Genomic DNA, 23055 nt, shown 5'->3' with positions numbered 1-23055 from the left:
AAAATACATGTGTTAGAGAAGCTTCGTTCAACATTGATTGTTGTTGGCCATGAGTTCAATGTTAGTGAATGAACTATATGTTAAATATGGTGTCTTTTTTTTTTTTTTTTTTGAGACGGGGTCTTGCTCTGTCTCCCAGGCTAGAGTGCAGTGGCGTGATTTTAGCTCACTGCAACTTCCGCCTCCCGGGTTCAAGCGATTCTCCTGCCTTAGCCTCCCAAATAGCCGGGATTACAGGCGCCCGCCACCATGCCCGGCTAATTTTTGTATTTTTAGTAGAGATGGGGTTTTGCGATGTTGGCTAGGCTGGTCTTGAACTCCTGACCTCAAGTATTCTACCTGCCTTAGCGTTCCAAGGTGCTGGGATTACAGGCATGAACCGCCGCATCTGGCCTTAAATAAAGTGTCTTGAAAGAGAAACATACATAAAGTAAGGTTATGAATTGATTAGTTGCTGAAAATGTGATCAGAGGACCCTAACCTTGTATTTGCCTTAGGACCCAGTGGGTCGGTACTGACTAACTCAGTGTTCACGGCTGCCTCAAATCAGAATGGGTTATAATCTGGCTTCATAGGACCCCGGGAGGGAAGGCAGGGCCGTGAGCACAGAGCTGTCCGAGGTGCTACCACCGTAAGCCTGGCTCAGCTTTCGGGGCCACATCTGCTTCCGTAAGTCTCCACTGTGCTTGAGGATGGGGAAAACCTGCAGCCCTGACTGGCAAGACGGTAGGGAGAAGGGACAGAGAGGAGTCTGGAGACGACGAGGCTCTGTGCTGGACTAGCAGCTCCCAGGGCTTGTGACCCAGGGGATTTCTTGCTCGGCAGGCCCTGGGAAAGGGTGAAGGGAGAAGGGGTTTGCTTGTGGGAGAAAGAGTCAGCAGTGACTTCACAGGCCAGCTGTGCCTCGTGTGTTTATTCACAGCCAGTTGCTGCACCGTGAGGCCAAAGGACACTGGAAGGTTTGGGATCCACTGACGTCATCTAAGCAGGCCACACTGCCGTGCCCGGTGTCAGTGTTTCTGACATGCAGGGCAGCAGAGCAGAGGATCTCCAGCAGCCCACATTGCAGCAGCTGGAGCCGTGCAGCCAGCAGAGCACTTTCACTTTCAGCCAAGTCCTCACCTTGGATTCTGGGAGGGTGGCAGGTTAGAGACCCATCTGACAGGTAGAACCACTGAGGGTCAGAGAGGTTGGCTGAATGAATTGGCCATCTGAGTAGGGAAGGGTAGCGTCAGGACCTGAGCTCACATATGTTTGACTGCAACTCCTAACACTGTACTGTGCCTCCGGGAATCAGAGATATCCCTCCAGTCCCGACCTTTCCTGGCTCTTGGATGTGGAGTGTGTCTGTGTTTGCCTCCCTTCCTCCCTCTGAAGAGAGAGAATCTCTTTTCTCTCCACTCTCCCTGCTCCCTTTCTTTTGTTTTTTTTTGAGACGGAGTCTCGCTCTGTCGCCCAGGCTGGAGAGCAGTGGCGCGATCTCGGCTCACTGCAAGCTCCGCCTCCCGGGTTCACGCCATTCTCCTGCCTCAGCCTCCCGAGTAGCTGGGACTACAGGCGCCCGCCTCCCCGTTCCCTTTCTTAATGAGTCCTATGATATTAAAAGTTGTACATTCATGGGAGAAAGTATTATAATCTTATGACTGAAAATATTAAGTAAAAAAAAAAATGCTGTGTTCAATTCTTCCACTCCTAGCGTTCTCGTCTGTTTACCTCTGGTGTTTCCATGTGATTTACGTAGTTGTCATCATTGTGTCTACAACTTGGGGTTCCGCTTTTCCACTAAACATCGTATTACACGTATTCCCATGCATCTGTGTGTAGTCTTTATAGCCATCGTTTAAAAAGATTGGTGGCGATTTGGTTGAATCCGTATGGCATGCTTTACCTCGGGGAAATGTCAGAAATGGCAGGATATTGTGTCCTTTCCTTTCGTCGTGTTCATTGTGGTTATTGCTGTTACATTATTTTTTCTCATGAGTAACACATGAAATGTTTTTGTGCAAAAGGCCTTTAATTTTGTACTCTGCCGTCAGGTAGATGCATAGGAGTGAGAAAATGCTCTTTAGCTTCTCACATGTTTTGTTCTCTAGCATATGGGAGAGTTCCAGTTCAATGCACCCTTGCCAGCATTAGCTACAACTTAACAATTTTATTGGCATATAGTTTATGTAAAATAAACTGCATATATGTAGACTAAACAGTTTGATAAGTTTTTATGTTTTTTAAATTAATTAATTTTTTGAGACAGGGTCTTGCTCTGTCTCCCAGGCCGGAGTGCAGTGGCACGATCTCGACTCACTGCAGCCTCTGCCTCCCAGGTTCAAGTGATTCTAGTGCCTCAGCCTCCTGAGTAGCTGGGACTACAGGTGAGCACCACCACACCCACCTAAGTTTTGTATTTTTAATAGACATGGGGTTTCACCATGTTGTTCAGGCTGGTCTTGAACTCCTGACCTCCAGTGATCTGCCGGCTACGGCCTCCCAAAGTGCTGGGATTACAGGTGTGAGCCACCGCACCTGGCCTAAATTTTATTTTTTAATACCCTTTTAGAGACAGGGTCTCACTTTGTCCCCCAGGCAGGAGTGCAGTGGTTCGATCATAGCTCACTGCAGCCTCGAACTCCTGGGCTCAAGTGATCCTCCCACCTCAGCCTCCCTAGTAGCTGGGACCATAGCCACATGCCATCATGCCCAGCTAATTTTTATTTTTTTTTTAGAGACCAGGTCTCACTGTGTTGCCCAGGCTGACCTTGAACTCCTGGCCTAAAGCAGTCTTTCCGCCTTGGCCTCCCAAAGTGCTGGGATTACAGGTATGAGCTGCCTCACCCGGCTAAGTTTGATGAGTTTTGATGGTCATACGCACCTGTGAAACCAGAGTCACAATCAAGATCTAGAACCTTTCAGGGCAACCACCCTCCTGCTTTAAGTCACTACGGTTCCGCCTTTTCCGAAACATCGTGTGAATGCGATCATACAGTAAATAGCTTTTTGCGCCTGACTTCTTTTGCTCTGCAGGACAAGTTTGAGGTTTATCCACGGTGTAGTGTGGATCACTAGTTTGTTTTTTTTGTGACGTGTGCATTCTCCTGGTTTCCAGTTTGTGGCCGTTACGAATAAAGATGCTGTCAACATTTGTGTACCAGTCTCTGTGGACATGTGCTTCATTTCTCTTGGGCAGGTACCTAGGAGTGGCTAGTGGCTGGTTTTGTAAGTATATGTATAACTCTGTGAGAATCTGGCAGTTTTCTTAAGGGCTGTTTTGTTTGTTTGTTGAGACAGAGTCTCGTTCTGTTGCCCAGGCTGGAGTGCAGTGGCACGATCTCGGTTCACTGCAACCTCTGCCTCCTGGGCTCAAGTGATTCTCCTGCCTTAGCCTCTAGGGTAGCTGGGACTACAGGCGCCTGCCACCATGCCTGGCTTATTTATTTATTTATTTATTTATTTGCGAGATGGAGTCTTGCTCTGTCACCCAGGCTGGAGTGCAATGGTGCGATCTCGGCTCACTGCAACCTCTTGCCTCCCAGGTTCAAGTGATCTTCCCACCTCAGCCTCTCGAGTAGCTGGGATTACAGGCACCCGCCACCATGCCCGGCTAATTTTTGTGTTTTTACTAGATACAGGGTTTCACCGTATTGGCCAGGCTGGTCTTGAACTCCTGACCTCAGGTGATCCACCCACCTCAGCCTCCCAAACTACTGGGATGACAGGCATGAGCCACCGCACCCAGCCAAGGGCGCTGGTTTTTAAAGACCAAATTTATTCTGTTATTCCGTTGGGCTCTAAGAGGGAACCAAAAGTGAAGCAATGTTAAGAGGAAGTAAAAAATAATTGAAATTTATCCAGGAATAATCACAGCGCTTTGCTTAATTTTGCAAGGGTCTGTAGTAGCGTGACTTGGGCTTTGCCTGTTGCAAAAACGCGGCAGGAATTTCAAAGCGACTCTGCAGACAGCACGTGTGTTTCATTCCCCCGGGTCCTGTGAGCCTGGGAGGTCTTGCCAGTCCCGTGGGCTCTCCTGGCCCTCACCCCTGGAGGCTGACAAGGCTCGCTGACCCAGACCCTCACCGATGAAGCCTCCTTCTCTTTTCCTCCCTCTCACTGCCCTAGAGCCCAGGAGCCAGGCAGGGCATGGGAGTGGGTGAGCAACACACTGTTGGGCAGAGGGCTGAGGGCAGAGGGCTGAGGGCTGAGGGCCGAGGGCTGGGGCTGGCTGTGAGTCCTGGTTCTTTGGTTAGTGGTGTGGCTGATGTCAACCAAGGCTGGGGTGTTCTGCATTTGACTCAGCTAGTGGCCGAGTCCTGGTCAGCCCACTGGCCTGCCTGTGAGGGCGAGAGAGGGTTCTGGCACCACTGGCCCTCAGGTTCCCCATCTCTAAGTGTTGGGATTAGTGCCTTCCAGCCCGAGTACCAGCACTAGATTGCACTGGTCAGTGAGGAAGACAGAAAACAAAAGCAGACCCGGTTTAATCTACTGAGTTGATAAGAGAGAGCTTGGCCGCATATTTTGAAGTGTTGAATCTGTCTAGAGAGGGGCCAGACCCACCTATGTTGATCCTGCTGTGTGCCCGTGGTCTCGGTTTGTCTGCATGTGCCCCGAGGAACCTGTGGCTCAGAGCCCCCGCCCATTGTCCCATCACCAGCGGCAGCGCTGGAACGGAAACCCAGATCTTCCCTACCAAAGCCTGTGGGCTTTTTCTCTTTTGCAGGAAAATATTACAAATATTTATCATAAAGAAATACCATTTGTAATAGAAGGAGAAGTCCGTGTGAGGATCAGATGAGCACGAAGCTGCGCAGACGTGGGGCAGGGGTGGGGCGGGTGCTGTCTCCCTGCGGTTCCCGCTTGCAGCCTTGGCTGGCTGGAGGGCGGCTGTCCCTTTAAGTCGGGTTCCCGCTGGGACTGCCGCAGCCAGGGGGAGTGGGTGGGGGTGAGAGATGTTGGTGAGAGCCCTGCCTCTCCAAAGGCTCCCCCCCAGCCAAGCCTTCCCGGCTTCCAGCCCAGACAGCAGCCAGCCAGTGGCGTTCCTGGCTCCTCGGGATTTTCCTTTTCCTCTGAAGCTGCTGATTCATCCCCAGGCTGGAGTCAGGCTCAGCTGTGGGGCTGGGAGCATGGGCTCTCAGGCTGCTGCTGGGTGGAGGAACTGGGCCTCTTGGGAGGTGTCCTCCAGCCTCTCTGGATGCTCCATGGGTGGGGGTCGGGAGTGGTGAGGGAAGGGTGGCGCATCTCAGAGCCCTCGCAAATTTCTGGCCAGAAATGTGGGGGTGTGGGCACAGCTTGGCCAAGGCCATGCTGCAAGGGCCAGGGTGGCCGTCCTTCCTCACTCCTGTCTGGCCTCCCTCTGCAGGGTGCTTCAAGGATGACCGCATCGTCTTCTGGACTTGGATGTTCTCCACCTACTTCATGGAGAAATGGGCTCCCCGGCAGGACGACATGCTTTTCTATGTGCGCCGGAAGCTGGCGTACTCCGGCAGCGAAAGCGGTGCAGACGGGAGGAAGGTGAGTGACCCCCAGCCCCTGCCCCTGCGTCTGTGCCCCAAGCATCCCTGTGGTGTCTGCTCTCGGTGTACATGTGGGCTTGCTTTCCTACAGTGCTCATGCATATCAAAGAGGGTGAGTGATATTTATTGAGCACCTACTGTATTCCAGGAACTGTGTAGACAGTCTCATGTGCAAATCTGGATGTGCTGGGTGTCTGTACACATTGTCATTCATCTTCACTGTGACCCTGAAGGGCAGTGATTGCCGTCACCGTCGTAGCTTTGAGGAAACAGATGAGAGACAGCTAACTCGGCTGGCCTCTTATAATTAGTCAATAGATGGTAGAGCAAAGGTCGGACTCCAGAGCCCAGGGCCCTCCCTTGGCCATGGCAGGGTGACCTGACTCAGTGGTGGTGATGATGACGGTGCCTTCCACTTACTGAGCCCTCGCCATCATCTAGACACATTGCTGAGCTCTCTTCTTCTTAGCCTCATTGTGAAGTGCCAACAACTCGACAGGGTGGGTGTTCTTATCCCTTTTACAGATGAGGAAACGGAGGGCTCGGAGATGAAGTGATTCAGCCTAACGTATTCATCCACTAAATCGCAGTGTGGGAGGAGCTAATGAAATACATTTTGCATGCTTCCTTCTCTGTTTTTCACAAGCTTTTGCAGTTCGTAAAATGTTTAAGCAACGCCATATGCCAGACATGGAAACGCTTTTGTTTTCCTTCAAAAACAAGAAATGAGAGGGCCGTGGAGCTAGGTCTGGAACTTGCAGCCTGCCTGGCTCTGTGACTCCGGGGCCATGGTTTGCTGGCAGAGGCTCATGCAGGGATTACTTGGAGCCTGGCCTTGCCTTGGGCCCATTTTCTGAGCCTGAACACACGCGGGATGGATTTTCTGCAAGTGGAAGGGCCTGGGTGCCTGCATGCTGGCCCCGAGCCCTGAGCTAGCCCTACTTTGGAGGGACCAGCAGGAGACCATGAACAACTGGCCAGAGAGGTGGGGGAAGAGCCAGGAGAGGGGAGGGCACCCCAAGAGGGGAGGTCTGGAGACGTGGGTGCAGCCAGTGGGGTGCAGTGTCTGAAGGGCCCATTGGATTCGGTACCAGGGAGGGGTGGCGGCCTTGGCGCAGCAGTTTCAGTGGCGGGTGTGCAGGCACTAGAGCCACACTCGGGCAGGCAGGGTGTGCAGGGACTAGAGCCACACTCGGGCAGGCAGGGTGTGCAGGGACTAGAGCCACACTCGGGCAGGCAGGGAATGCTTTCTGGGAGGGATGAAGAGGAGGCCTGACTGGTGATGGGATCCCCAAGTAAGAACCTTCTGGAGCTGGCTCAGGGCTCCTCAGAACCTGCTGCCACGCCCGCCCTGTCTGGGTGTGCAATCGAGAGACCAGCTTTCAAGGCCAGTCTTGTTTTTCCCTGGTTTACCATATGACACTGCCAGGTCATCTCCTCTCTGGGGTAAAAGGGGATCAGGGCAGGTGCCCCGAAAGGTGAGGGCCTTCCCATTGTGGACACCTGGGAGGCTGGGATGTTTGGGGTTAGCATGACCATATGAGTGTCCTTGGCAGGGGGGTGGATGGTGCCTCAGGATCCTCACTGCCCGTGACCCTCATGGCGGGCACAGGCTCCTCTCACCTCTGCACAGTTCTGGGGAAGGGACTCCTCTCACCCATGGGAGCCGGAACTCGGAGGCTCAGGCCCTCTGTCGTCCCAGGGCTGTGGACCCCGCCCCTGCCTCCGTCCACTGTGGCCTCTCAGCTTCTGCTGGACTTCAGGTTGCAGAGAACTTTTCTCCCACCCCCAAATGTTGGTCTTTTCCCCAAGGCAGAGTCTGTTGCAAGCCAGGGCTCTAACGAGGACTTGGTGCATTTGAGACACTCTCAGCTGTACTTTGAATTTTGATTCCAGAGAGGTCACGACTCTGGTCAAGAGGGCAGACAGGGAGGTGGGAGGACGGGTTGTGTGCACCCTGGATAGGCCGGGGTAGGGGGAGGAGAAAGGAACGGCAGATGAGGGGTCCATCTTGGGTGGAGCAGAAGTTAAAGGTGAGAGCCCTCCACTGAGAAAGCGCAGCCCTGGATCCAGGCCTGAGGAATTTGGAGCAGAGGGGATGGGGTCACATCCAGGATCTGCTGAAAATTTGGGGGTGTCGAGGTCAGTGAGGGAAGCCTGAGTCCCACGGGAGCAAGTGGCAGTCCAGCTGTTTACATGCTAGAATGTTCTATTGAACACCCACTGTGAGCCATGTGCAGATGCCCCCCCACACTCAGTGCTGGGAGCACAGAAATGACTCATATCTGGCCTCAGTCTGTTTGGATAGACAGACGGTATAGCCAGTGCTATGGAGCCATCAGTGCTGTGATGGTGGGAAGAGGAGCAGGGCGGCGGTGGTGGGGGGAGTGCAGAAGGTGACATCTGGTGGGCGGGTTGTAGGACAGAGAGAGCGGGCAGCAGTGGGCTGAGGACACGCCCCGTGGAGGGACCAGCGAGTGCAGAGTGGGAGGGTGTGTGACGAGTGCCACATGGGACCTGCCAGAGTAGGCCGATGGAGATTGCGGGGCCTGGTGGGTGGGTCCTGGGGCTGCCCCAACTTGGCATTTTTCCCAGCTTGCCGGGCTGCAGTGCTGAGGGTGGCCTGCAGGGGGCAGGCTGGAGGCGCTGATGGGGAGACGGGGAGACCCCCCTGGCAAAAGCCCTGACCCCTCGGTGGAGGTGGGGGCCCCGCAGAGTCGCCTGCGCACTGCAAGTCCTCTGCGGCAGCCTGGCTGCTTCCCGCCCCCTCCCCGTGCCCATCCCGCTGGTACCCGGTTGCCATAGCAACCAGTCGGGCCTCCTGCACCTAGCAGGGGAGGGTGGATGGGCAGGAGCTGCAGTGTCAGGGGGACAGGATGCCAGGAACCCCGAGTGCTCCAGGGCCCAAGGGACATCCCCAGTCCAGCCTTTCCTAGGGAGGGATGTCCTGGATTCCCTGCCCTCTGTTTCCTCCAGCCCTGGACAAAACGCTCTGTGTTCCTGGGCAGCCCATTGTGTGCCTTTGGCAGGAGGGGGACCTGGCTCTGTGTGCTGCTGGCTCTGCGCTGGTGGCCGGAGCCCTGTGTCGCACGGTCACGTGACACCTCAGGATCCTAAGGTGCCGATCGTCTTCACACCCACTCAGAAAACCAAAGCTCAGAGACAGGGAGGAAGCTTCCTGGGGTCACACGGTTTGCTAGCGGCGAAGCCCTGTCCCCAGTCTCACTTTTTCCTTTTTAGTAGATTGTTTTCAATATAACGTCTATACAGAAAAACAAAGACGTGTACACAGCTTGATTCTTCTTAGACTGAACACCTGGTTTCACCAGCCCCCAGATACAGAGTGTGATGAGAACACCGAGGCCCCTTCACCCCACCCCAGGGCTCAGCCTACCCCTGGGCAGCTGCTGCTCTGTCTCCTCAAACTTCCCGGGCGGGTTCTGCCTGTTCTCACAGCTCCTGCGTGTGGAGTCAGTGGTTCTGCCTGTTCTCACAGCTCGTGTGTGTGGAGTCGGTGGGTTCTGCCTGTTCTCACAGCTCGTGTGTGTGGAGTCGGTGGGTTCTGCCTGTTCTCACAGCTCCTGTGTGTGGAGTCGGTGGTTCTGCCTGTTCTCACAGCTCGTGTGTGTGGAGTCGGTGGGTTCTGCCTGTTCTTACAGCTTGTGCGTGTGGAATCGGTGGTTCTGCCTGTTCTCACAGCTCGTGTGTGTGGAGTTGGGTTCTGCCTGTTCTCACAGCTTGTGTGTGTGGAGTTGGCGGGTTCTGCCTGTTCTCACAGCTCCTGCATGTGGATTGGCGGGTTCTGCCTGTTCACACAGCTCGTGTGTGTGGAGTCGGTGGTTCTGCCTGTTCTCACAGCTCGTGCGTGTGGAGTTGGCGGGTTCTGCCTGTTCTCACAGCTCCTGCGTGTGGAGTGGGTGGTTCTGCCTGTTCTCACAGCTCCTGCGTGTGGAGTGGGTGGTTCTGCCTGTTCTCACAGCTCGTGCGTGTGGAGTCGGTGGTTCTGCCTGTTCTCACAGCTCCTGCGTGTGGAGTGGGTGGTTCTGCCTGTTCTCACAGCTCCTGCGTGTGGAGTGGGTGGTTCTGCCTGTTCTCACAGCTCCTGCGTGTGGAGTTGGTGGTTCTGCCTGTTCTCACAGCTCATGTGTGTGGAGTCGGTGGTTCTGCCTGTTCTCACAGCTCCTGCGTGTGGATTGGCGGGTTCTGCCTGTTCTCACAGCTCGTGTGTGTGGAGTGGGTGGTTCTGCCTGTTCTCACAGCTCCTGCATGTGGAGTGGGTGGTTCTGCCTGTTCTCACAGCTCCTGCGTGTGGAGTGGGTGGTTCTGCCTGTTCTCACAGCTCCTGTGTGTGGAGTCGGTGGTTCTGCCTGTTCTCACAGCTCCTGTGTGTGGAGTCGGTGGTTCTGCCTGTTCTCACAGCTCCTGTGTGTGGAGTCGGTGGTTCTGCCTGTTCTCACAGCTCCTGTGTGTGGAGTCAGTGGTTCTGCCTGTTCTCACAGCTCCTGCGTGTGGATTGGCGGGTTCTGCCTGTTCTCACAGCTCGTGTGTGTGGAGTGGGTGGTTCTGCCTGTTCTCACAGCTCCTGCGTGTGGAGTGGGTGGTTCTGCCTGTTCTCACAGCTCCTCTGTGTGGAGTGGGTGGTTCTGCCTGTTCGCACAGCTCCTGCGTGTGGATTGGCGGGTTCTGCCTGTTCTCACAGCTCGTGTGTGTGGAGTGGGTGGTTCTGCCTGTTCTCACAGCTCCTGCGTGTGGAGTGGGTGGTTCTGCCTGTTCTCACAGCTCGTGTGTGTGGAGTGGGTGGTTCTGCCTGTTCTCACAGCTCCTGTGTGTGGAGTCGGTGGTTCTGCCTGTTCTCACAGCTCCTGTGTGTGGAGTGGGTGGTTCTGCCTGTTCTCACAGCTCCTGTGTGTGGAGTCGGTGGTTCTGCCTGTTCTCATAGCTCCTGTGTGTGGAGTCAGTGGTTCTGCCTGTTCTCACAGCTCCTGCGTGTGGATTGGCGGGTTCTGCCTGTTCTCACAGCTCGTGTGTGTGGAGTGGGTGGTTCTGCCTGTTCTCACAGCTCCTGCGTGTGGAGTGGGTGGTTCTGCCTGTTCTCACAGCTCCTGTGTGTGGAGTCGGTGGTTCTGCCTGTTCTCACAGCTCATACATTGGAATCGGGCAGTATATGTTGTTTCAGGCTTCTTTCCCCCCATGTCATGTTTGTGAGTCATGCCTGTTGACACAGGTGGTTGTAATCTGGTCTCACTGCTGTGTAATGCCTGCAGAGTGTACCATGGCGGCCTGGCCACCCTCCTGTCAGTGGGTACCGGGCAGCTCCCAGTGTCCTCTTGGGCCTGGCTTTGGTGCGCACACAGACACCTTTCTGCTGGGGAACCTGCTCTTTCGCCTGCCTGTGCTGTGGTGCTGCCCCGAACAGCCGTGTGATCGTGCCCCCGAGCCTTTCATTCACTGAGTCCACAGCGCTTTGCTGAGCAAAAGCAAATGAACAGGTCAATGAAACGAGACCAGGAGGAACAGCAGAGTCTTGTGAACCCCAGGACTCTCAGCTCAGGGGCTCGGGGTGACTGCAGAACCATACAGGCGGTGGAAGTGGGGCCCCCCGACCCGGGGACGTCTGTTTCTCGCTCCTAGGCAAGGTTGGCCTCTTGCACCTCTTTCCATAGATCCCAGCTCTGCCTCTGGGGGGTGCAGGCCTGTGCACCTGCAAGAGGGCCCAGCAGTGCCCAGCCTCTCGGAGCCCGAGTCAGTGAGAGCACCCAGGACCGGGACCAGAGGCCCCCCGTCAGCACAGCTGCTTCAAAATTGAAAGCCAGGCCGGGCGCGGTGGCTCACGCCTGTAATCCCTGCACTTTGGGAGGCCGAGGTGGGCAGATCACCTGAGGTCAGGAGTTCGAGACCAGCCTGGCCAACATGGTGAAATCCTGTCTCTACCAAAAATACAAAAAGTAGACAGGTGTGGTGGCACGTGCCTGTAATCCCAGCTACTCAGGAGGCTGAGGCAGGAGAATCATTAGAATCCAAGAGGCGGAGACTGCAGTGAGCCAAGATGTGTTGCACTGTAGCCTGGGTGACGGATGGAGTGAGATTCTGTCTCAAAAAAAAAAAAAAAAAAAAAAAAAAAAAAAAAAATTGGAAGCTAGTCTCCCAGGAGAGGTGTAGACATGCTTTGGTTTCTCTCTGATATGTATTTATTATTGATCTTCAGTAAATTTGACTCTGATCTGTTAACATGGGGCTAATGATACCTGCATTGCAGGGTTGCTTTAAAAGGATTAATAATTTGTAAAATGTGTAGCCCAGACCCCGCCGTCCACTAAGAGCTCAGTAGGTGTCACTATTATCATTGATGCCACTTAGCAAATATTAGCTCTTTAAATCATTATGACAACTTTGAGGGGAAGATGCCCTTAGTCCATTGTACAGATGAAGAAACTGAGGCTTAGTGAGGAGAATGGATGGCCCCTGGGTCCCATCTCCCGTCGCTAGAGAACTGGGGAGCAAGAATTGGAGTTCTGGCCGGGCATGATGGTTCACACCTGTAATCCCAGCACTTTGGGAGGTCGAGGCAGGAGGATCACCTGAGCCCAGGAGTTCAAGACCAGCCTGGACAACATGGCGAAACGCCACATCTACAAAAAGTTTTAAAAATTAGCCGGATGTGGTAGCACATGCCTGTGGTCCCTGTTGCTTGGGAGGCTGAAGTGAGAGGATCATTTGAGCCCAGGAGGTTGAGGCTACAGTGAGCTGTCATTGCACCACTGCCCTCTAGCCTGGGCAGCGCTGTGAGACCCTGTCTCAAAAAATAATAAGAAAAAAGAATTGGAGTCCTTGTCCATTGTAATGCCTGCATAGTAGTCAGGGAAGAAGAAGAGCACCACAGTGGGCCCTGGGCACTCACTTCTGCTCTGGGCCTCGCAGGCAGCTGAGCCCGAGGTGGAGGTGGAGGTGTACCGGCGGGACTCCAAGAAGCTGCCGGGCCTGGGAGACCCTGACATCGACTGGGAGGAGAGCGTCTGCCTGAATCTCATCCTGCAGAAGGTATGGGGTGGGATGGGTGGGGCTGCGGATTGGCCCTGTGGGATGGCTGACCCCTCCCTGCACGCTGACCCGTGCTCTCTTCCAGCTGGACTACATGGTGACCTGTGCGGTGTGCACACGTGCTGACGGCGGGGACATTCACATCCATAAGAAGAAATCTCAGGTGAGCCCTGGCACGAGAGCCCCCAGCCTCCTAACTGCCAGTTCAGGCTGGGCGTGGCAGAGAGAGACAAGTCCTCCTGCTTGCTTCTCTGCCCTGGAGGTGAGGGGTCTGGCTCCAGAAATCTGCTCAGCTCCTGGGATCCCGTATCCCATTCGAGGAGCACAGAACCAGCTTATCCCCCACATCTCCTGGTAGGTCTCTGGCTTTGGACTGGCTCTGGGCCGGGTGGCCTCCCTATACTGGCTTGGATTGGCTCTGGGCCTGTGCCGGGTGGGGCCTCACTTGTCCTCCAAATCTGCTTTCTTCCAGCAAGTGTTCGCGTCCCCCAGTAAACACCCCATGGACAGCAAGGGGGAGGAGTCCAAGATCAGCTACCCCAACATCTTCTTCATGATTGACAGCTTCGAGGAGGTGAGCTCCGCACAGGGCCTCTCTCCTTAGCTTCCCCTTCTCGTGAGGTGGGTGTTAGGCGCTTCTCCCCGCGGCCTTACGCTTGCAGAAAGGCATGGGTAGCTTGGAGCCGGGAAGAGTCCGGCTGAGGCAGACGTGGCTCTCTCTGTTCCCAGTGTTTGCTTGTGGGCAGGTGAATTCCCCCGGCGCAGCCTCCGTTTCCTCCTCTGTAAAATCAGTGTCATGATCATCTGTCCTACTTACTGTCAGGGCTGAAGACAAAAGGCTCCTGAGTGGGAGGACACCTCATAAACTCTTGCAAGAAGCACTGCCCGGGCGGGAGGAGCCATTATTAATGCTAGTAAATGATAAAGAAGCGCCTCCACGCCTGCACTGACTTGGAATCCTAGGATGTCAAAGAGGGATGGGGTTTCCAGAGTTATCTGGGCCAAGCCTTTGTTTTAAGGTTTGGGAAACGGGCTTGGGCAGAAGGAGACTCACCGAGAAACACACGGCACTGGGAGGGCGGGGAGGGAGCCGGTCGCAGCTCACTCCCTGCTCTGCCCATTTGTGTCTCTCCTCTGTTGAGGCCCTGGTCGGGGTCCTTGTGCGCATCCAAGGTGCTCAGGGCCCTGAGGACTTAGGAGGAAGGCGTGGGCGTCTGCAGGAAGATCCCAGGCTCAGGGAGGTCATGTCCCCTCCCCAGGCACACGTAGCTCCTGCGTGGCAGAGCTGAGATTTGCGTCTAAGTCTTTGTGACCTCGGAGCTCACAGTCTGTGCACCAGGCCCTGGGAGCAATGACTCGGGAAGGTGGCAGGATGGGGCCTGTGGCACCTTAGTCTGGTGTTGTCACCCCAGGTGGGCAGTCACCCTGCCACCACACTGAGCCTTTGGCCACACAGGAGCCTCAAAGATGTGGCAGGCAGGGCTGGGCACCCCTAGGCGGTGTGGAGGGGCCCAGACGGTGGCCGACGGTCCTGGTGAACCGTGATGAGGGCGTGCGTCTTCTGCCAGTCCCAGAGTCTCCGTAAGCGTCCCTGTCCTCCCCTGCTGCTCAGCCCCTGCCCCAGTGTGAGGCTGTTCTTGTCCCGTGGGGCTCGGAGGGCATGGGGCCACAGGAGTGTGTGACAGCCAGTTGTCCCCTGCAAAATGGGGTTTTCTGAGCAGCCCTCCCTGCCAGTTGGGCCAGGTTGTGGTGTGGGCGGTGGGAGCTGATGGTCACATCCCTGTCTCTTTGTGTCCTGGCCCAGGTGTTCAGCGACATGACTGTAGGGGAAGGAGAGATGGTCTGTGTGGAGCTGGTGGCTAGTGACAAAACCAACACGTTCCAGGGGGTCATCTTTCAGGGCTCCATCCGCTACGAGGCGCTCAAGAAGGTGTATGACAACCGGGTGAGTGCGGGGCGGCCTCACGGGTGTTGTTCTGGGCCCGGGGACGGCGGCTCCACAGCCCACCGTGGTCCATACCATGGGGCCTCCCAGCCTGCTTGTGCATGGTAGCGGCCGCCAGGGGTACCTGCAGCCCCTCCGGGCTCCTTCTAGGCGCTCCCTGGTCCTCTTAACGTCATTCTTCATGGTCGGCCTCAGCCCATGCGGGCCACTTGCCTTCATCTGAAATGTGAGTGGGAACTTCCTCCTCAGTCTCTAGTTCCCTGGGAAGTGATGGCTGATGGTGTCGCTGTCACCTCCTCACTGTCACTTGCTTCCTGCGACTGGCCCTGGGAGCGCTCCGAGTCGCCCCCAACTAAGCAAGCAGATGTGGGCAGGCCCCTCTCCCCCAGCGGGCACCATCCGCAGCCAGCCTTGCTGCCAGCCTGGGGCCCTGTCCTCAGCCTGGTCCGTGGTTCATGGGGCGGTGGGAGGGGCACCGGGAGGGGCACCAGGCAGAGATGTGGGTCCATTCCAGCTGCCCCGCCTGCCGGCTCAGACCCTCCCTCCCGGGCAGCCCCCGCTCCTTGAGGGATGGTCGCCCTGGCTGTTCATGTCCTGGGGAGGGGCCCCATGGAGCCATCGCCACCTCCCTGACTCAGGCTGCCCCGCGCCGGCCCCCAGGTGAGCGTGGCCGCCCGCATGGCACAGAAGATGTCGTTTGGCTTCTACAAGTACAGCAACATGGAGTTTGTGCGCATGAAGGGCCCCCAGGGCAAGGGCCACGCCGAGATGGCGGTCAGCCGAGTGTCTACAGGTGACACATCCCCCTGTGGGACTGAAGAGGACTCCAGCCCAGCTTCGCCCATGCACGAGCGGGTAAGGGCTGCACAGCTGGGGGCGGGGGCTCCCATCCCTCAAGTTCACTTTCCACCGTCTCCCCCGTGCTCACGGCCCCCTGGGGACGTAGGTGTTGTCATCCCCAACCACCAGTGCGCAGGCCGAGGTGCCGAGCGTGCGGAGGCCTGGACCACCCAGCCTTTCTCTTTGCCCAGCGGTTTGTAGGAGGCGCTGCCGCAGGGGAGGCGTTCCTGCCTTGCAGACCTGGAGGGCTGTGCCTGGCCAAGGTCACACCGCAGGCTGGTGCTGGGCCAGAGCTCTTTCTGCCTCCCTGAGATGCCACAAAGCCAGGCTGAGTCCACAGAGCCAGTGGGCAGAAGAGACTGGCTGGGGACCCAGGCCCGGCCCTGGCGCCTGCCTGGGTGGACCTGCTGGGTGAGCGTGGGCACGTGGCCGGCCTTCCCCGGTGAGTCAGATGGGGATGATGGTGACTGAGGGTCAGCCAGCGCATGCAGAGGCCTAGACCACCCAGCTCTTTGCCCCGCGGTTTGTAGGAGGTTCTGCTGCAGGAGAGGCGTTCCTGCCTCGCACAGCCGGAAACCAGACTTGCCAGCTTGCCCCAGGTCACAAGGTCTCTTGGGATAGCACTGGGCTTGGGGCCCTGCTCTGCCTAGGCCACTCTCCTTCCCCAGGGCGGGAGGCTGAGGTCAGCAGCAGCTTTGTTCCCAGAAGCCTTTGGTGGGGCACAGGCAGGAGAAGGTCTCCAGCCCACTGGCTGCTTTGCTCTGCCTGGTTCTTCCAGAGGGGCTGCCCAGAGCTGTAGTTCTTGGAAGAGTACAGGTGTGCTGGGCAGGGGGGTGCCCTTGGCACAGGTCCAGGGGCAGTCTTGCCCAGCCATTGTCCAGGAGAGACGCCACCCACAGCCAGAATCCTGCTCTGCTGCTCTCATAACCTTGGGTGTGTCTCTTTTCCTCTCCAAGCCTGAGTTTTCTCATCTAGAAACAGGGCACGAGGATACCTGCTCCTTCAGTATCTGGGAGGCTTTGAGGAATCCGGGGCTTGGCCCTCAGGAGGATTCCCAGGTGGCAGCTGCAGTAGTTGCTGTTGACCTACTTGGAAAGCAGAGGCGTGGGAATGTAAACGATGCATTACCGCAGGCATGCCTGAGATGAGGGAGTGTGCGTTTGTTATACTTTTAGTTCGAGAAAGATCTGAACCATGCATATCTCCGGGTGGTCAGATGTTGGTTTTCTTTCTCTTCTGTATATCATTTTTTGGTGGGGAGGTATCTTCTGCAATGAATGTGTTTTGCAAGCCCAAGACAGCAAGTGCTATTTTTTGCAAAGATGGGTAAGAATTCCAGGCAGGGGCCTCTCTTGTCTTTGGAATGAGGTGGTTTATATTTCTGAGTTTGTTTCCGAGATAAAGGGCCTGGTTCTTCTCCCTGGTCCTAAATTATCCCCTGGGACTCTGACAAAATGTGTGTGTGAAAGTCCTTACGAAGATGTGGCCCGAGCTCTGGGCTGGACAAACCCGGGTGCCACCTCCAGCCACAGCCTGAGGGCTGAGTGACTACAGGTCACTAGACCTGCCTGAGCCTTGGTTTTCGCATCTGTCCAGCGGGAGTGGCTGTGAGGGGTGTGAAAGTCCCTGGTGCCTTAGCAGCTGGGCAGCCCTGGGGTTCAGGAGGAGGGATGTGCTAGGGTCACACAGGGTCAGCAGCAGGGCTGGCCCCTGGGGACTGCCACCTGTGCGCCTGCTATTACCTGTCTCCTTCTCTGGCGGGGTCGTCTGGAGCCAGTGCGTGACACATGCTGACTCTATGTATTGTGGTTGCTGCTGTTTGTTTCTTTTATCTTTTAAAAACCTTCCCCGGCTTGTGGGAACACCGTCTGGAGCCCAGCAGCTGCCAGGACTTTGGTGGATGTCGGAGCCGTGACGAGGAGGCTGACGGGGCTCCCGAAGTCTCAGTCCCAGCTCATCCTGCTCCTCAGATTATTGTTGGCATGGGGAGGAGGGAGGAGATGGGCCAAGTTCCCTCTGGCTGGAACGCCCTTCCCCCCCTTCTTCACCTGGCGAACTCCTACTCGTCCTTCAAGACCCAGCTCCAGCGGCGTCTCCTCCAGGAAGCCTTCCCTGATTTCCCAGGCTGTGGATCCCTTTTGCCTCTGTGCTTCATGTATCCTGTGCTTCTCTTTCTCTGTCTCCACAGCCAGCATGCTGTCTATGGTTGTCACTCTCTGAGTCTGTCACCCCAGCAGACTGTGAGCTCCTTGAGGGCAGGGACCTGCAATGTGCCTGTCTGTCCTTAGTGCTGTGCCTGCCTGGCCCTGAGTGGGTGTGAATGTTTGGTGAACAGAACCAAACGTGATTAGAAGTGGGGAGAAGACAGAGGCATAGAGCCACTTAGCACAGTATTTCCCGTGAAGGGTGCTGGGAATGAGAGGGATGGGGCCACGTCAGCCCTGAGAAGTAGGATGAGGAGCGTGGCCCTGGGGGACAGAAGACAGGGCTGCTGCCGTCCTGCTTGGTGACCACAGGCAAGCCAGGGTCTCGGTCCCTGCCTTAGTTTCCCCATGTGTCAGATGGGCTGACGCTAGCCCCTGTCTCACGGAGCTGGAGGCTCAGAGGGTCTGTGTGTGGGGCCGGTGCTCACTCAGCGTCAGCAGCTGTTGTTACTTTGTGCTTGAACACCCCCTACCCACTGTTTGAGGCCCAGAGGAGGGGGGTCTTTCTGCCATTTGCGGCAGCAGCCTGGCCCCTCCTCGGGTAGCACTGGTGGCCAGGTGTCCTGCTGGCCCCTGGGCTGGAACACATCTTCCAGTCTCTAGGCCCCACCTAGCACGGGCCGGCTGGGTCTGGGTCCTCCTGGGCCAGCGGCCTCTTCCCTGGGAGCTGTGTCGGGTTGTTTGAGGGTGGGATAGGAGGGGCGTTGGGACCCCCGGCTAGGGGGCTGTTCTGCTACTCTGGTGACTTTGGCTGCTTGTTCCCAGGTGACCTCCTTCAGCACACCCCCCACCCCAGAACGGAACAACCGGCCCGCCTTCTTCTCCCCATCCCTCAAGAGGAAGGTGCCCCGGAACCGGATCGCTGAGATGAAGAAGTCGCACTCGGCCAACGACAGTGAGGAGTTCTTCCGGGAGGACAACGGTGGAGGTGACCCCCCACTCCGTGCCCTAGGGTCCCCGCGCCCTTCAGTCTCTTCTTGATCCAGACCAGTCATTCATTCATTCATTCATTTGTTCATTCAGCAGCACTGAGAGAGTGGGTGCCATGTGCCAGGCAGCCCTCCAGGAGCTGAGGGTAGAGCTGGGGACAGACAGAAATGGCTGCCTCCGGGGGTCCCGTCCTGGTGGGCTCAGGCGTCTCCTTGGCAGAGTGCTTGGAGCGCAGATGTGCAGCAGTTGGTCAGTTTCAGGGGATTTCCCACCTTTCTAAGGCCTCTCAGCCTGCTTAAGGAAGAAGGCGGATGGGTGATCTGATGGCTCCGCACACACGGGGTGTGGCGGGAGAGAGGAGGGCTCCCCTCCCTTGCGCTGCCTTGGGCCAGCTCGCCCTCAGGGTGAGGCCTGGCCCTCCTGGCTCTGTGCAGCCTCCCAGAACCACGTGCTCTTTGGTGACAGAGTCACCACCTCGTGCAGCCTACCCCCGGCCTTCCTGTGCCCCTGTCCCCTGGATTCCGGTTGTCTGTATCTGGGTGTTACCATGCCCCTTAGTCCTGCCCAGGCACAGTCTGCACTCTCTCCTGAGCACCCGTGCCTGCTCCCTGTGCTCGCTCAGTGACCTTCCAGAATAGAGGAGTTGTTCCCGGAGCCCCCAGGGAGGCCTCTGAGGGGTTTTAAGTAAGGGAGTGACATAATCAGATTAGCATATTTAAAATGCCACTCAGCAGTCTCTGTGGGAAATGGCTCCTGGGGACAGGGGTGGCCGTCACAGGTTGGGAAGTTCTGCCATGCTCTGCTGGCATGGACCACGTGCCTTCCTCACTGTCATCCTCAGGACCCAGCGGGCGCCTGGCTCCACACTGTGTGCATGTCTGTTGAGTGTATGGAAGTGAAGGATTGGCCAGGCACAGTGGCTCACCCCTGTAATTCCAGCACTTAGCGAGACCGAGGCGGGTGGATCACCTGAGGTCAGGAGTTCTAGACCAGCCTGGCCAACATGGTGAAACCCCGTCTCTACTAAAAATACAAAAAAATTAGCCAGGCATGGTGGTGGGCGCCTGTAATCCCAGCTAGTCAGGAGGCTGAGGCAGGAGAATCTCTTGAACCTGGGAGGCAGAGGTTGCGGTGAGCCGAGATCGTGCCACTGCACTCGAGCCTGGGCAAGAGTGAGATTCCATCTCAAAACAAACAAACAAACAAAAAAAAACGACGTGAAGGATTCGCTGACAACTCCCACTGAGCACCTCCCCCAGCAGGGAGCAGGGCTGCAGCATTGATCAGAAGAGGTGGCAGTCTTTGTCCTGACCACTGGGACCAAGAAGCAGGGGTGTCCCACCTGCTCAAGGCCCTGGCCTGGGTCAGGGACTCCAGCACTGGCCTCGACCTGCTCTTGTGTGAACTTGGGCAAGCCCCTTCCCCACCTGGGCCCGTTCCCGAATCAGTAAGAATTATGTTCCCCAATCAGTAAGAATTATGTTCCCGAATCAGTAAGAATTATGTTCCCGAATCAGTAAGAATTATGTTCCCGAATCAGTAAGAAGTACTGATCACTGCCCTAGTCTGCCTCTCTGGGGCAGGTTCTCCCAGCCTGGACCGCAGGACTGGGTAATGGTGCAGGTCGGCTCAGCCTTGCTGCTCCCATGCTCTGCAGGTGGCGGTGCCTAGTTTCAGGGACAGGGCCTGCAGAAGCAGAGAATTACACAGTGTGTGTGCCAGACCCCCCGGAGGAGACTAAGCTTGAGACAGAGAAGAGAGAGATGAGGAGGTGGCCAAAGTCTTCCCGGAGGTGGAGGCCTGGGTCTGGGCCAGAGGAAGCGGGGAGGGGTGTCACAGGCGAGGAGGCAGCAGCTCTGGAGTGCGTGGGTGCTGGTGTGGGGGTGTTGGTAAGGAGCGTCCTGGCCTCAGCAGAGTTTGGCCTCAGCCTGGACTGGGAGCTGGCCTCCTGCTGCTCCCGCCGCGTCCCATGCTGTGGGGGCCTTGACCTGGCCTTCTTTCCTCCAGCCGATCTGCACAACGCAACCAACCTGCGGTCTCGGTCCCTGTCGGGCACAGGACGGTCCCTGGTCGGGTCCTGGCTGAAGCTGAACAGAGCAGATGGAAACTTCCTTCTCTATGCACACTTAACCTACGTCACGTTGCCGCTGCATCGGATTTTAACAGGTAATGCTGGCGGATGTGGGGAAGCAGCCGCACCTTCTCACAGCCAGCTCTGCCTCCAGGGCCTTGGTACTTGTGAGCCACCCGGAGTCATCCCGCCCTGTCCTGTCGGTTGGTTGGGTTTCTTTGCAGGGCTCTTGGCCTCTTTGTCTCAGACTTTGGGTGGAGCCATAGCTTTCCCAGAGCTGAAGTCCTCCCTTTGTTCACCTTTCTGGCGCACCTGCTGTCCCCTCTTGAGTGGCCACAGATGCCCGGGTGTGTGTTACTCACGGGCGAGGGGAGGCTCTCAGGCCACCTCGCTGACCCAGGCCTGCAGCAGCTGTGACAGGCAGTGGCTCTGGCCCCCACACCAGCTTGTACCTGAGGCCCTGCAGGGTGTGCCGTTGCTGCGAGCCCATTTCCCAGTCTGCAGGGTGAGGATGGTGGAGACACGTCTCCTCTGCAGTCTGTGAGGCCTGGAGAGGAGACGCATGAGTGGCTGAGGCGGGCTTCCTTCAGAAGTGGCACTGCCGTGACCATAGCACTCACCGCTGTTGAGGGTTACTGTTTCACCTGCTTCCCTCCTGCCGGCCCTAGACATCCTGGAAGTTCGGCAGAAGCCCATTCTGATGACCTAGCCGCGTGCGGAGCCTGTGCAGAGCCCCGGCCGGGCCCAGCCCTGGGAGTGCTGCCAAGTGCCTACCTGTCCACCGCCACCGGGGTCTGCTGTGACACGCCAGTGCTGGAGCCGCAGCCAGGCGAGGCCACTCGACTCCCGGGGCCGGGGCCGACTCCACGAACACCAGCCCAAACTGAAGTGCCTCTTCCCTCCCCTGCTGGCTCTGCTCCGCCCTGTGCCCCCACACCCATCGCCCCCCACCCATCTCTGGAGAGCCCTCTGCACCCAAAGAGGACTAGAGATGCCGAGCGGCCATGAGAGAGCGGAAGGAGCAGCTGATGCCCAGAGCGGGGCCAGAGCGGCGGGTCCATGTTCACGTTCCCCCAGCAGCAGGCGGAACCACCCAGCCAGGGCACTCGGCGCATCAGACTGTCCACACGTTCTTGAGGAAAGCCGGTGGAAGATTCTGGAATGCCGTGCGGATGAACTTCAGCACCCGAGTCAGTCCCAGCTCATCCTCCCCAGTTTACCACTTTGTTCTAATAGGAGATGGAAACACAAGAAGTTTGATGGCTTTGCCCTGGGCTGGGAATACCTCACCCACGCCCAGTTCCAGAAAGGCCTCCAGCTGAGCAGATGGCCCCGATCCCGCCAGAACGGCCTTTTGCTTCCAGCCAAAGAACACCGCCAACACACACACCTCCAACCTGGGACATCCCACGCTGGGCCTCGCACGGAGGAACCTGCAGAATTTGGATTCTGAGGGTAGTCGGGAGGCCTCGGTAGCCAGGCAGAACAGGATATCTGCCAAAGGGTGTCTGATGTGGGGTGGGGCTGGCATCCTCCCAGGAAGGTTCTAGGTGGGACCCCGTCTTCTGGGGGCGGGGGTGTCTTTTCATCTTCCCTGGTTTCCTAGAACTCACTTCCTTTGACGGCGTGTGTTGGTCCCATCTCTCAGACCAGCTCACTGAGGCAGAGGAGTTGCTCAGAGGCTCACATGGGCACACCCATTGGTTCGTGTGAGCAGCTGCCCAGCCCCAGGCCTGCCCTCGGCCTGGTCCAGCATGAAGGCGTTTCCATCTGCAAGGATGCACGGTACCCTCCCCGAGAGCAGGCCTGTCCCCTACCCAACTGGGAATAAACTGGAAGCTGGGTCTCTTTGTTGCTATGTTTTTTTGTTTGAAGTTCCCAGGAATATTTGAGGGGTTCCGGTGATGTGTTCAGGGATCTTCTCTGTGGGGGAAAAGGAAGAGGAGGGGCTTGTTCTCCCGTCTGTTTATTCTTTGGGCTCTGGGAACAGGGGACTACTTTGGGGCTTTCTCCAGACTTTTGTATGTTATTATTAAAAGCGAGCTATTGCATTTCATTCTGCCTCAGTTTGCCCACCTGTGAAATGGGGCTGATACCACCTACCTCACTGAAGTCTCCAGGGTTCAAGTATGTGGCTGGGTCAGGGCGTGGTCACCCGTCATTCTGCATAGGTCGGGTTGGATGTTAGACTCCTGGGATGCCCTCCTCCCCCTTGCCCTTTGTAATAACCTAATCTGAGACCGTGCTTGGTAGGGGGATGTGAACTTTCTCTCTCCTCCAGCAGTGTCCGCTCAGGCCTGACAGCTCAGCTCTGCACGATTTCATGTTCCTAAACCCATGTCTTAGGGCAGCACAGAGCCAGGTCATGTCATGCCCCAAAGTGTGGGGACAGAGCCTCGGGGAGCCCCGAGCATGGTCCAGCCCCATTTGAGTGCTCTCCGGGGATGCCAAATGCTGCTTCCAAGTTTGAGTCTATGTGGCTAAAATACACCCATTTCTTCAGGAACTCTTCCCCTGGTTGTTCTG

The 23055-nt window shown here is 56.8% G+C and overlaps 1 protein-coding gene and 1 non-coding gene across 5 annotated transcripts in view; both read left to right on the top strand.

Annotated features, from left to right (window-relative positions):
* Positions 1-22585, top strand: part of KIAA0930 — a 45682-nt gene extending 23097 nt beyond the window's left edge. For 2 of the 4 annotated variants that reach the window (XM_016939377.4, XM_063807606.1), the window contains 9 exons: positions 5348-5499; positions 12420-12539; positions 12625-12702; positions 13012-13113; positions 14344-14484; positions 15145-15339; positions 18294-18456; positions 20466-20624; positions 21198-22585. In XM_016939377.4, the coding sequence (XP_016794866.3) occupies positions 5348-5499; positions 12420-12539; positions 12625-12702; positions 13012-13113; positions 14344-14484; positions 15145-15339; positions 18294-18456; positions 20466-20624; positions 21198-21238 (1151 nt within the window). In that variant the 3' untranslated portion in view covers positions 21239-22585. Of the gene's footprint in view, positions 1-4919; positions 5500-12419; positions 12540-12624; positions 12703-13011; positions 13114-14343; positions 14485-15144; positions 15340-18293; positions 18457-20465; positions 20625-21197 lie in introns of those variants that run through there. The other 2 variants (XM_016939376.3, XM_054675636.2) reach the window with 2 other exon arrangements.
* On the top strand, positions 17310-17374 carry MIR1249 (microRNA mir-1249). Its single transcript, NR_035605.1, has one exon. It is a non-coding gene; the product is annotated as a microRNA mir-1249 (primary transcript).
* Positions 22586-23055: the final 470 nt, after the last annotated feature.

Source organism: Pan troglodytes, chromosome 23, assembly GCF_028858775.2.
Source record: "Pan troglodytes isolate AG18354 chromosome 23, NHGRI_mPanTro3-v2.0_pri, whole genome shotgun sequence".
Lineage (NCBI taxonomy): Eukaryota > Metazoa > Chordata > Mammalia > Primates > Hominidae > Pan > Pan troglodytes.
The sequence above is the reverse complement of the archived record's forward strand: the minus strand, read 5'-3'. Positions and strand labels throughout refer to the sequence as shown.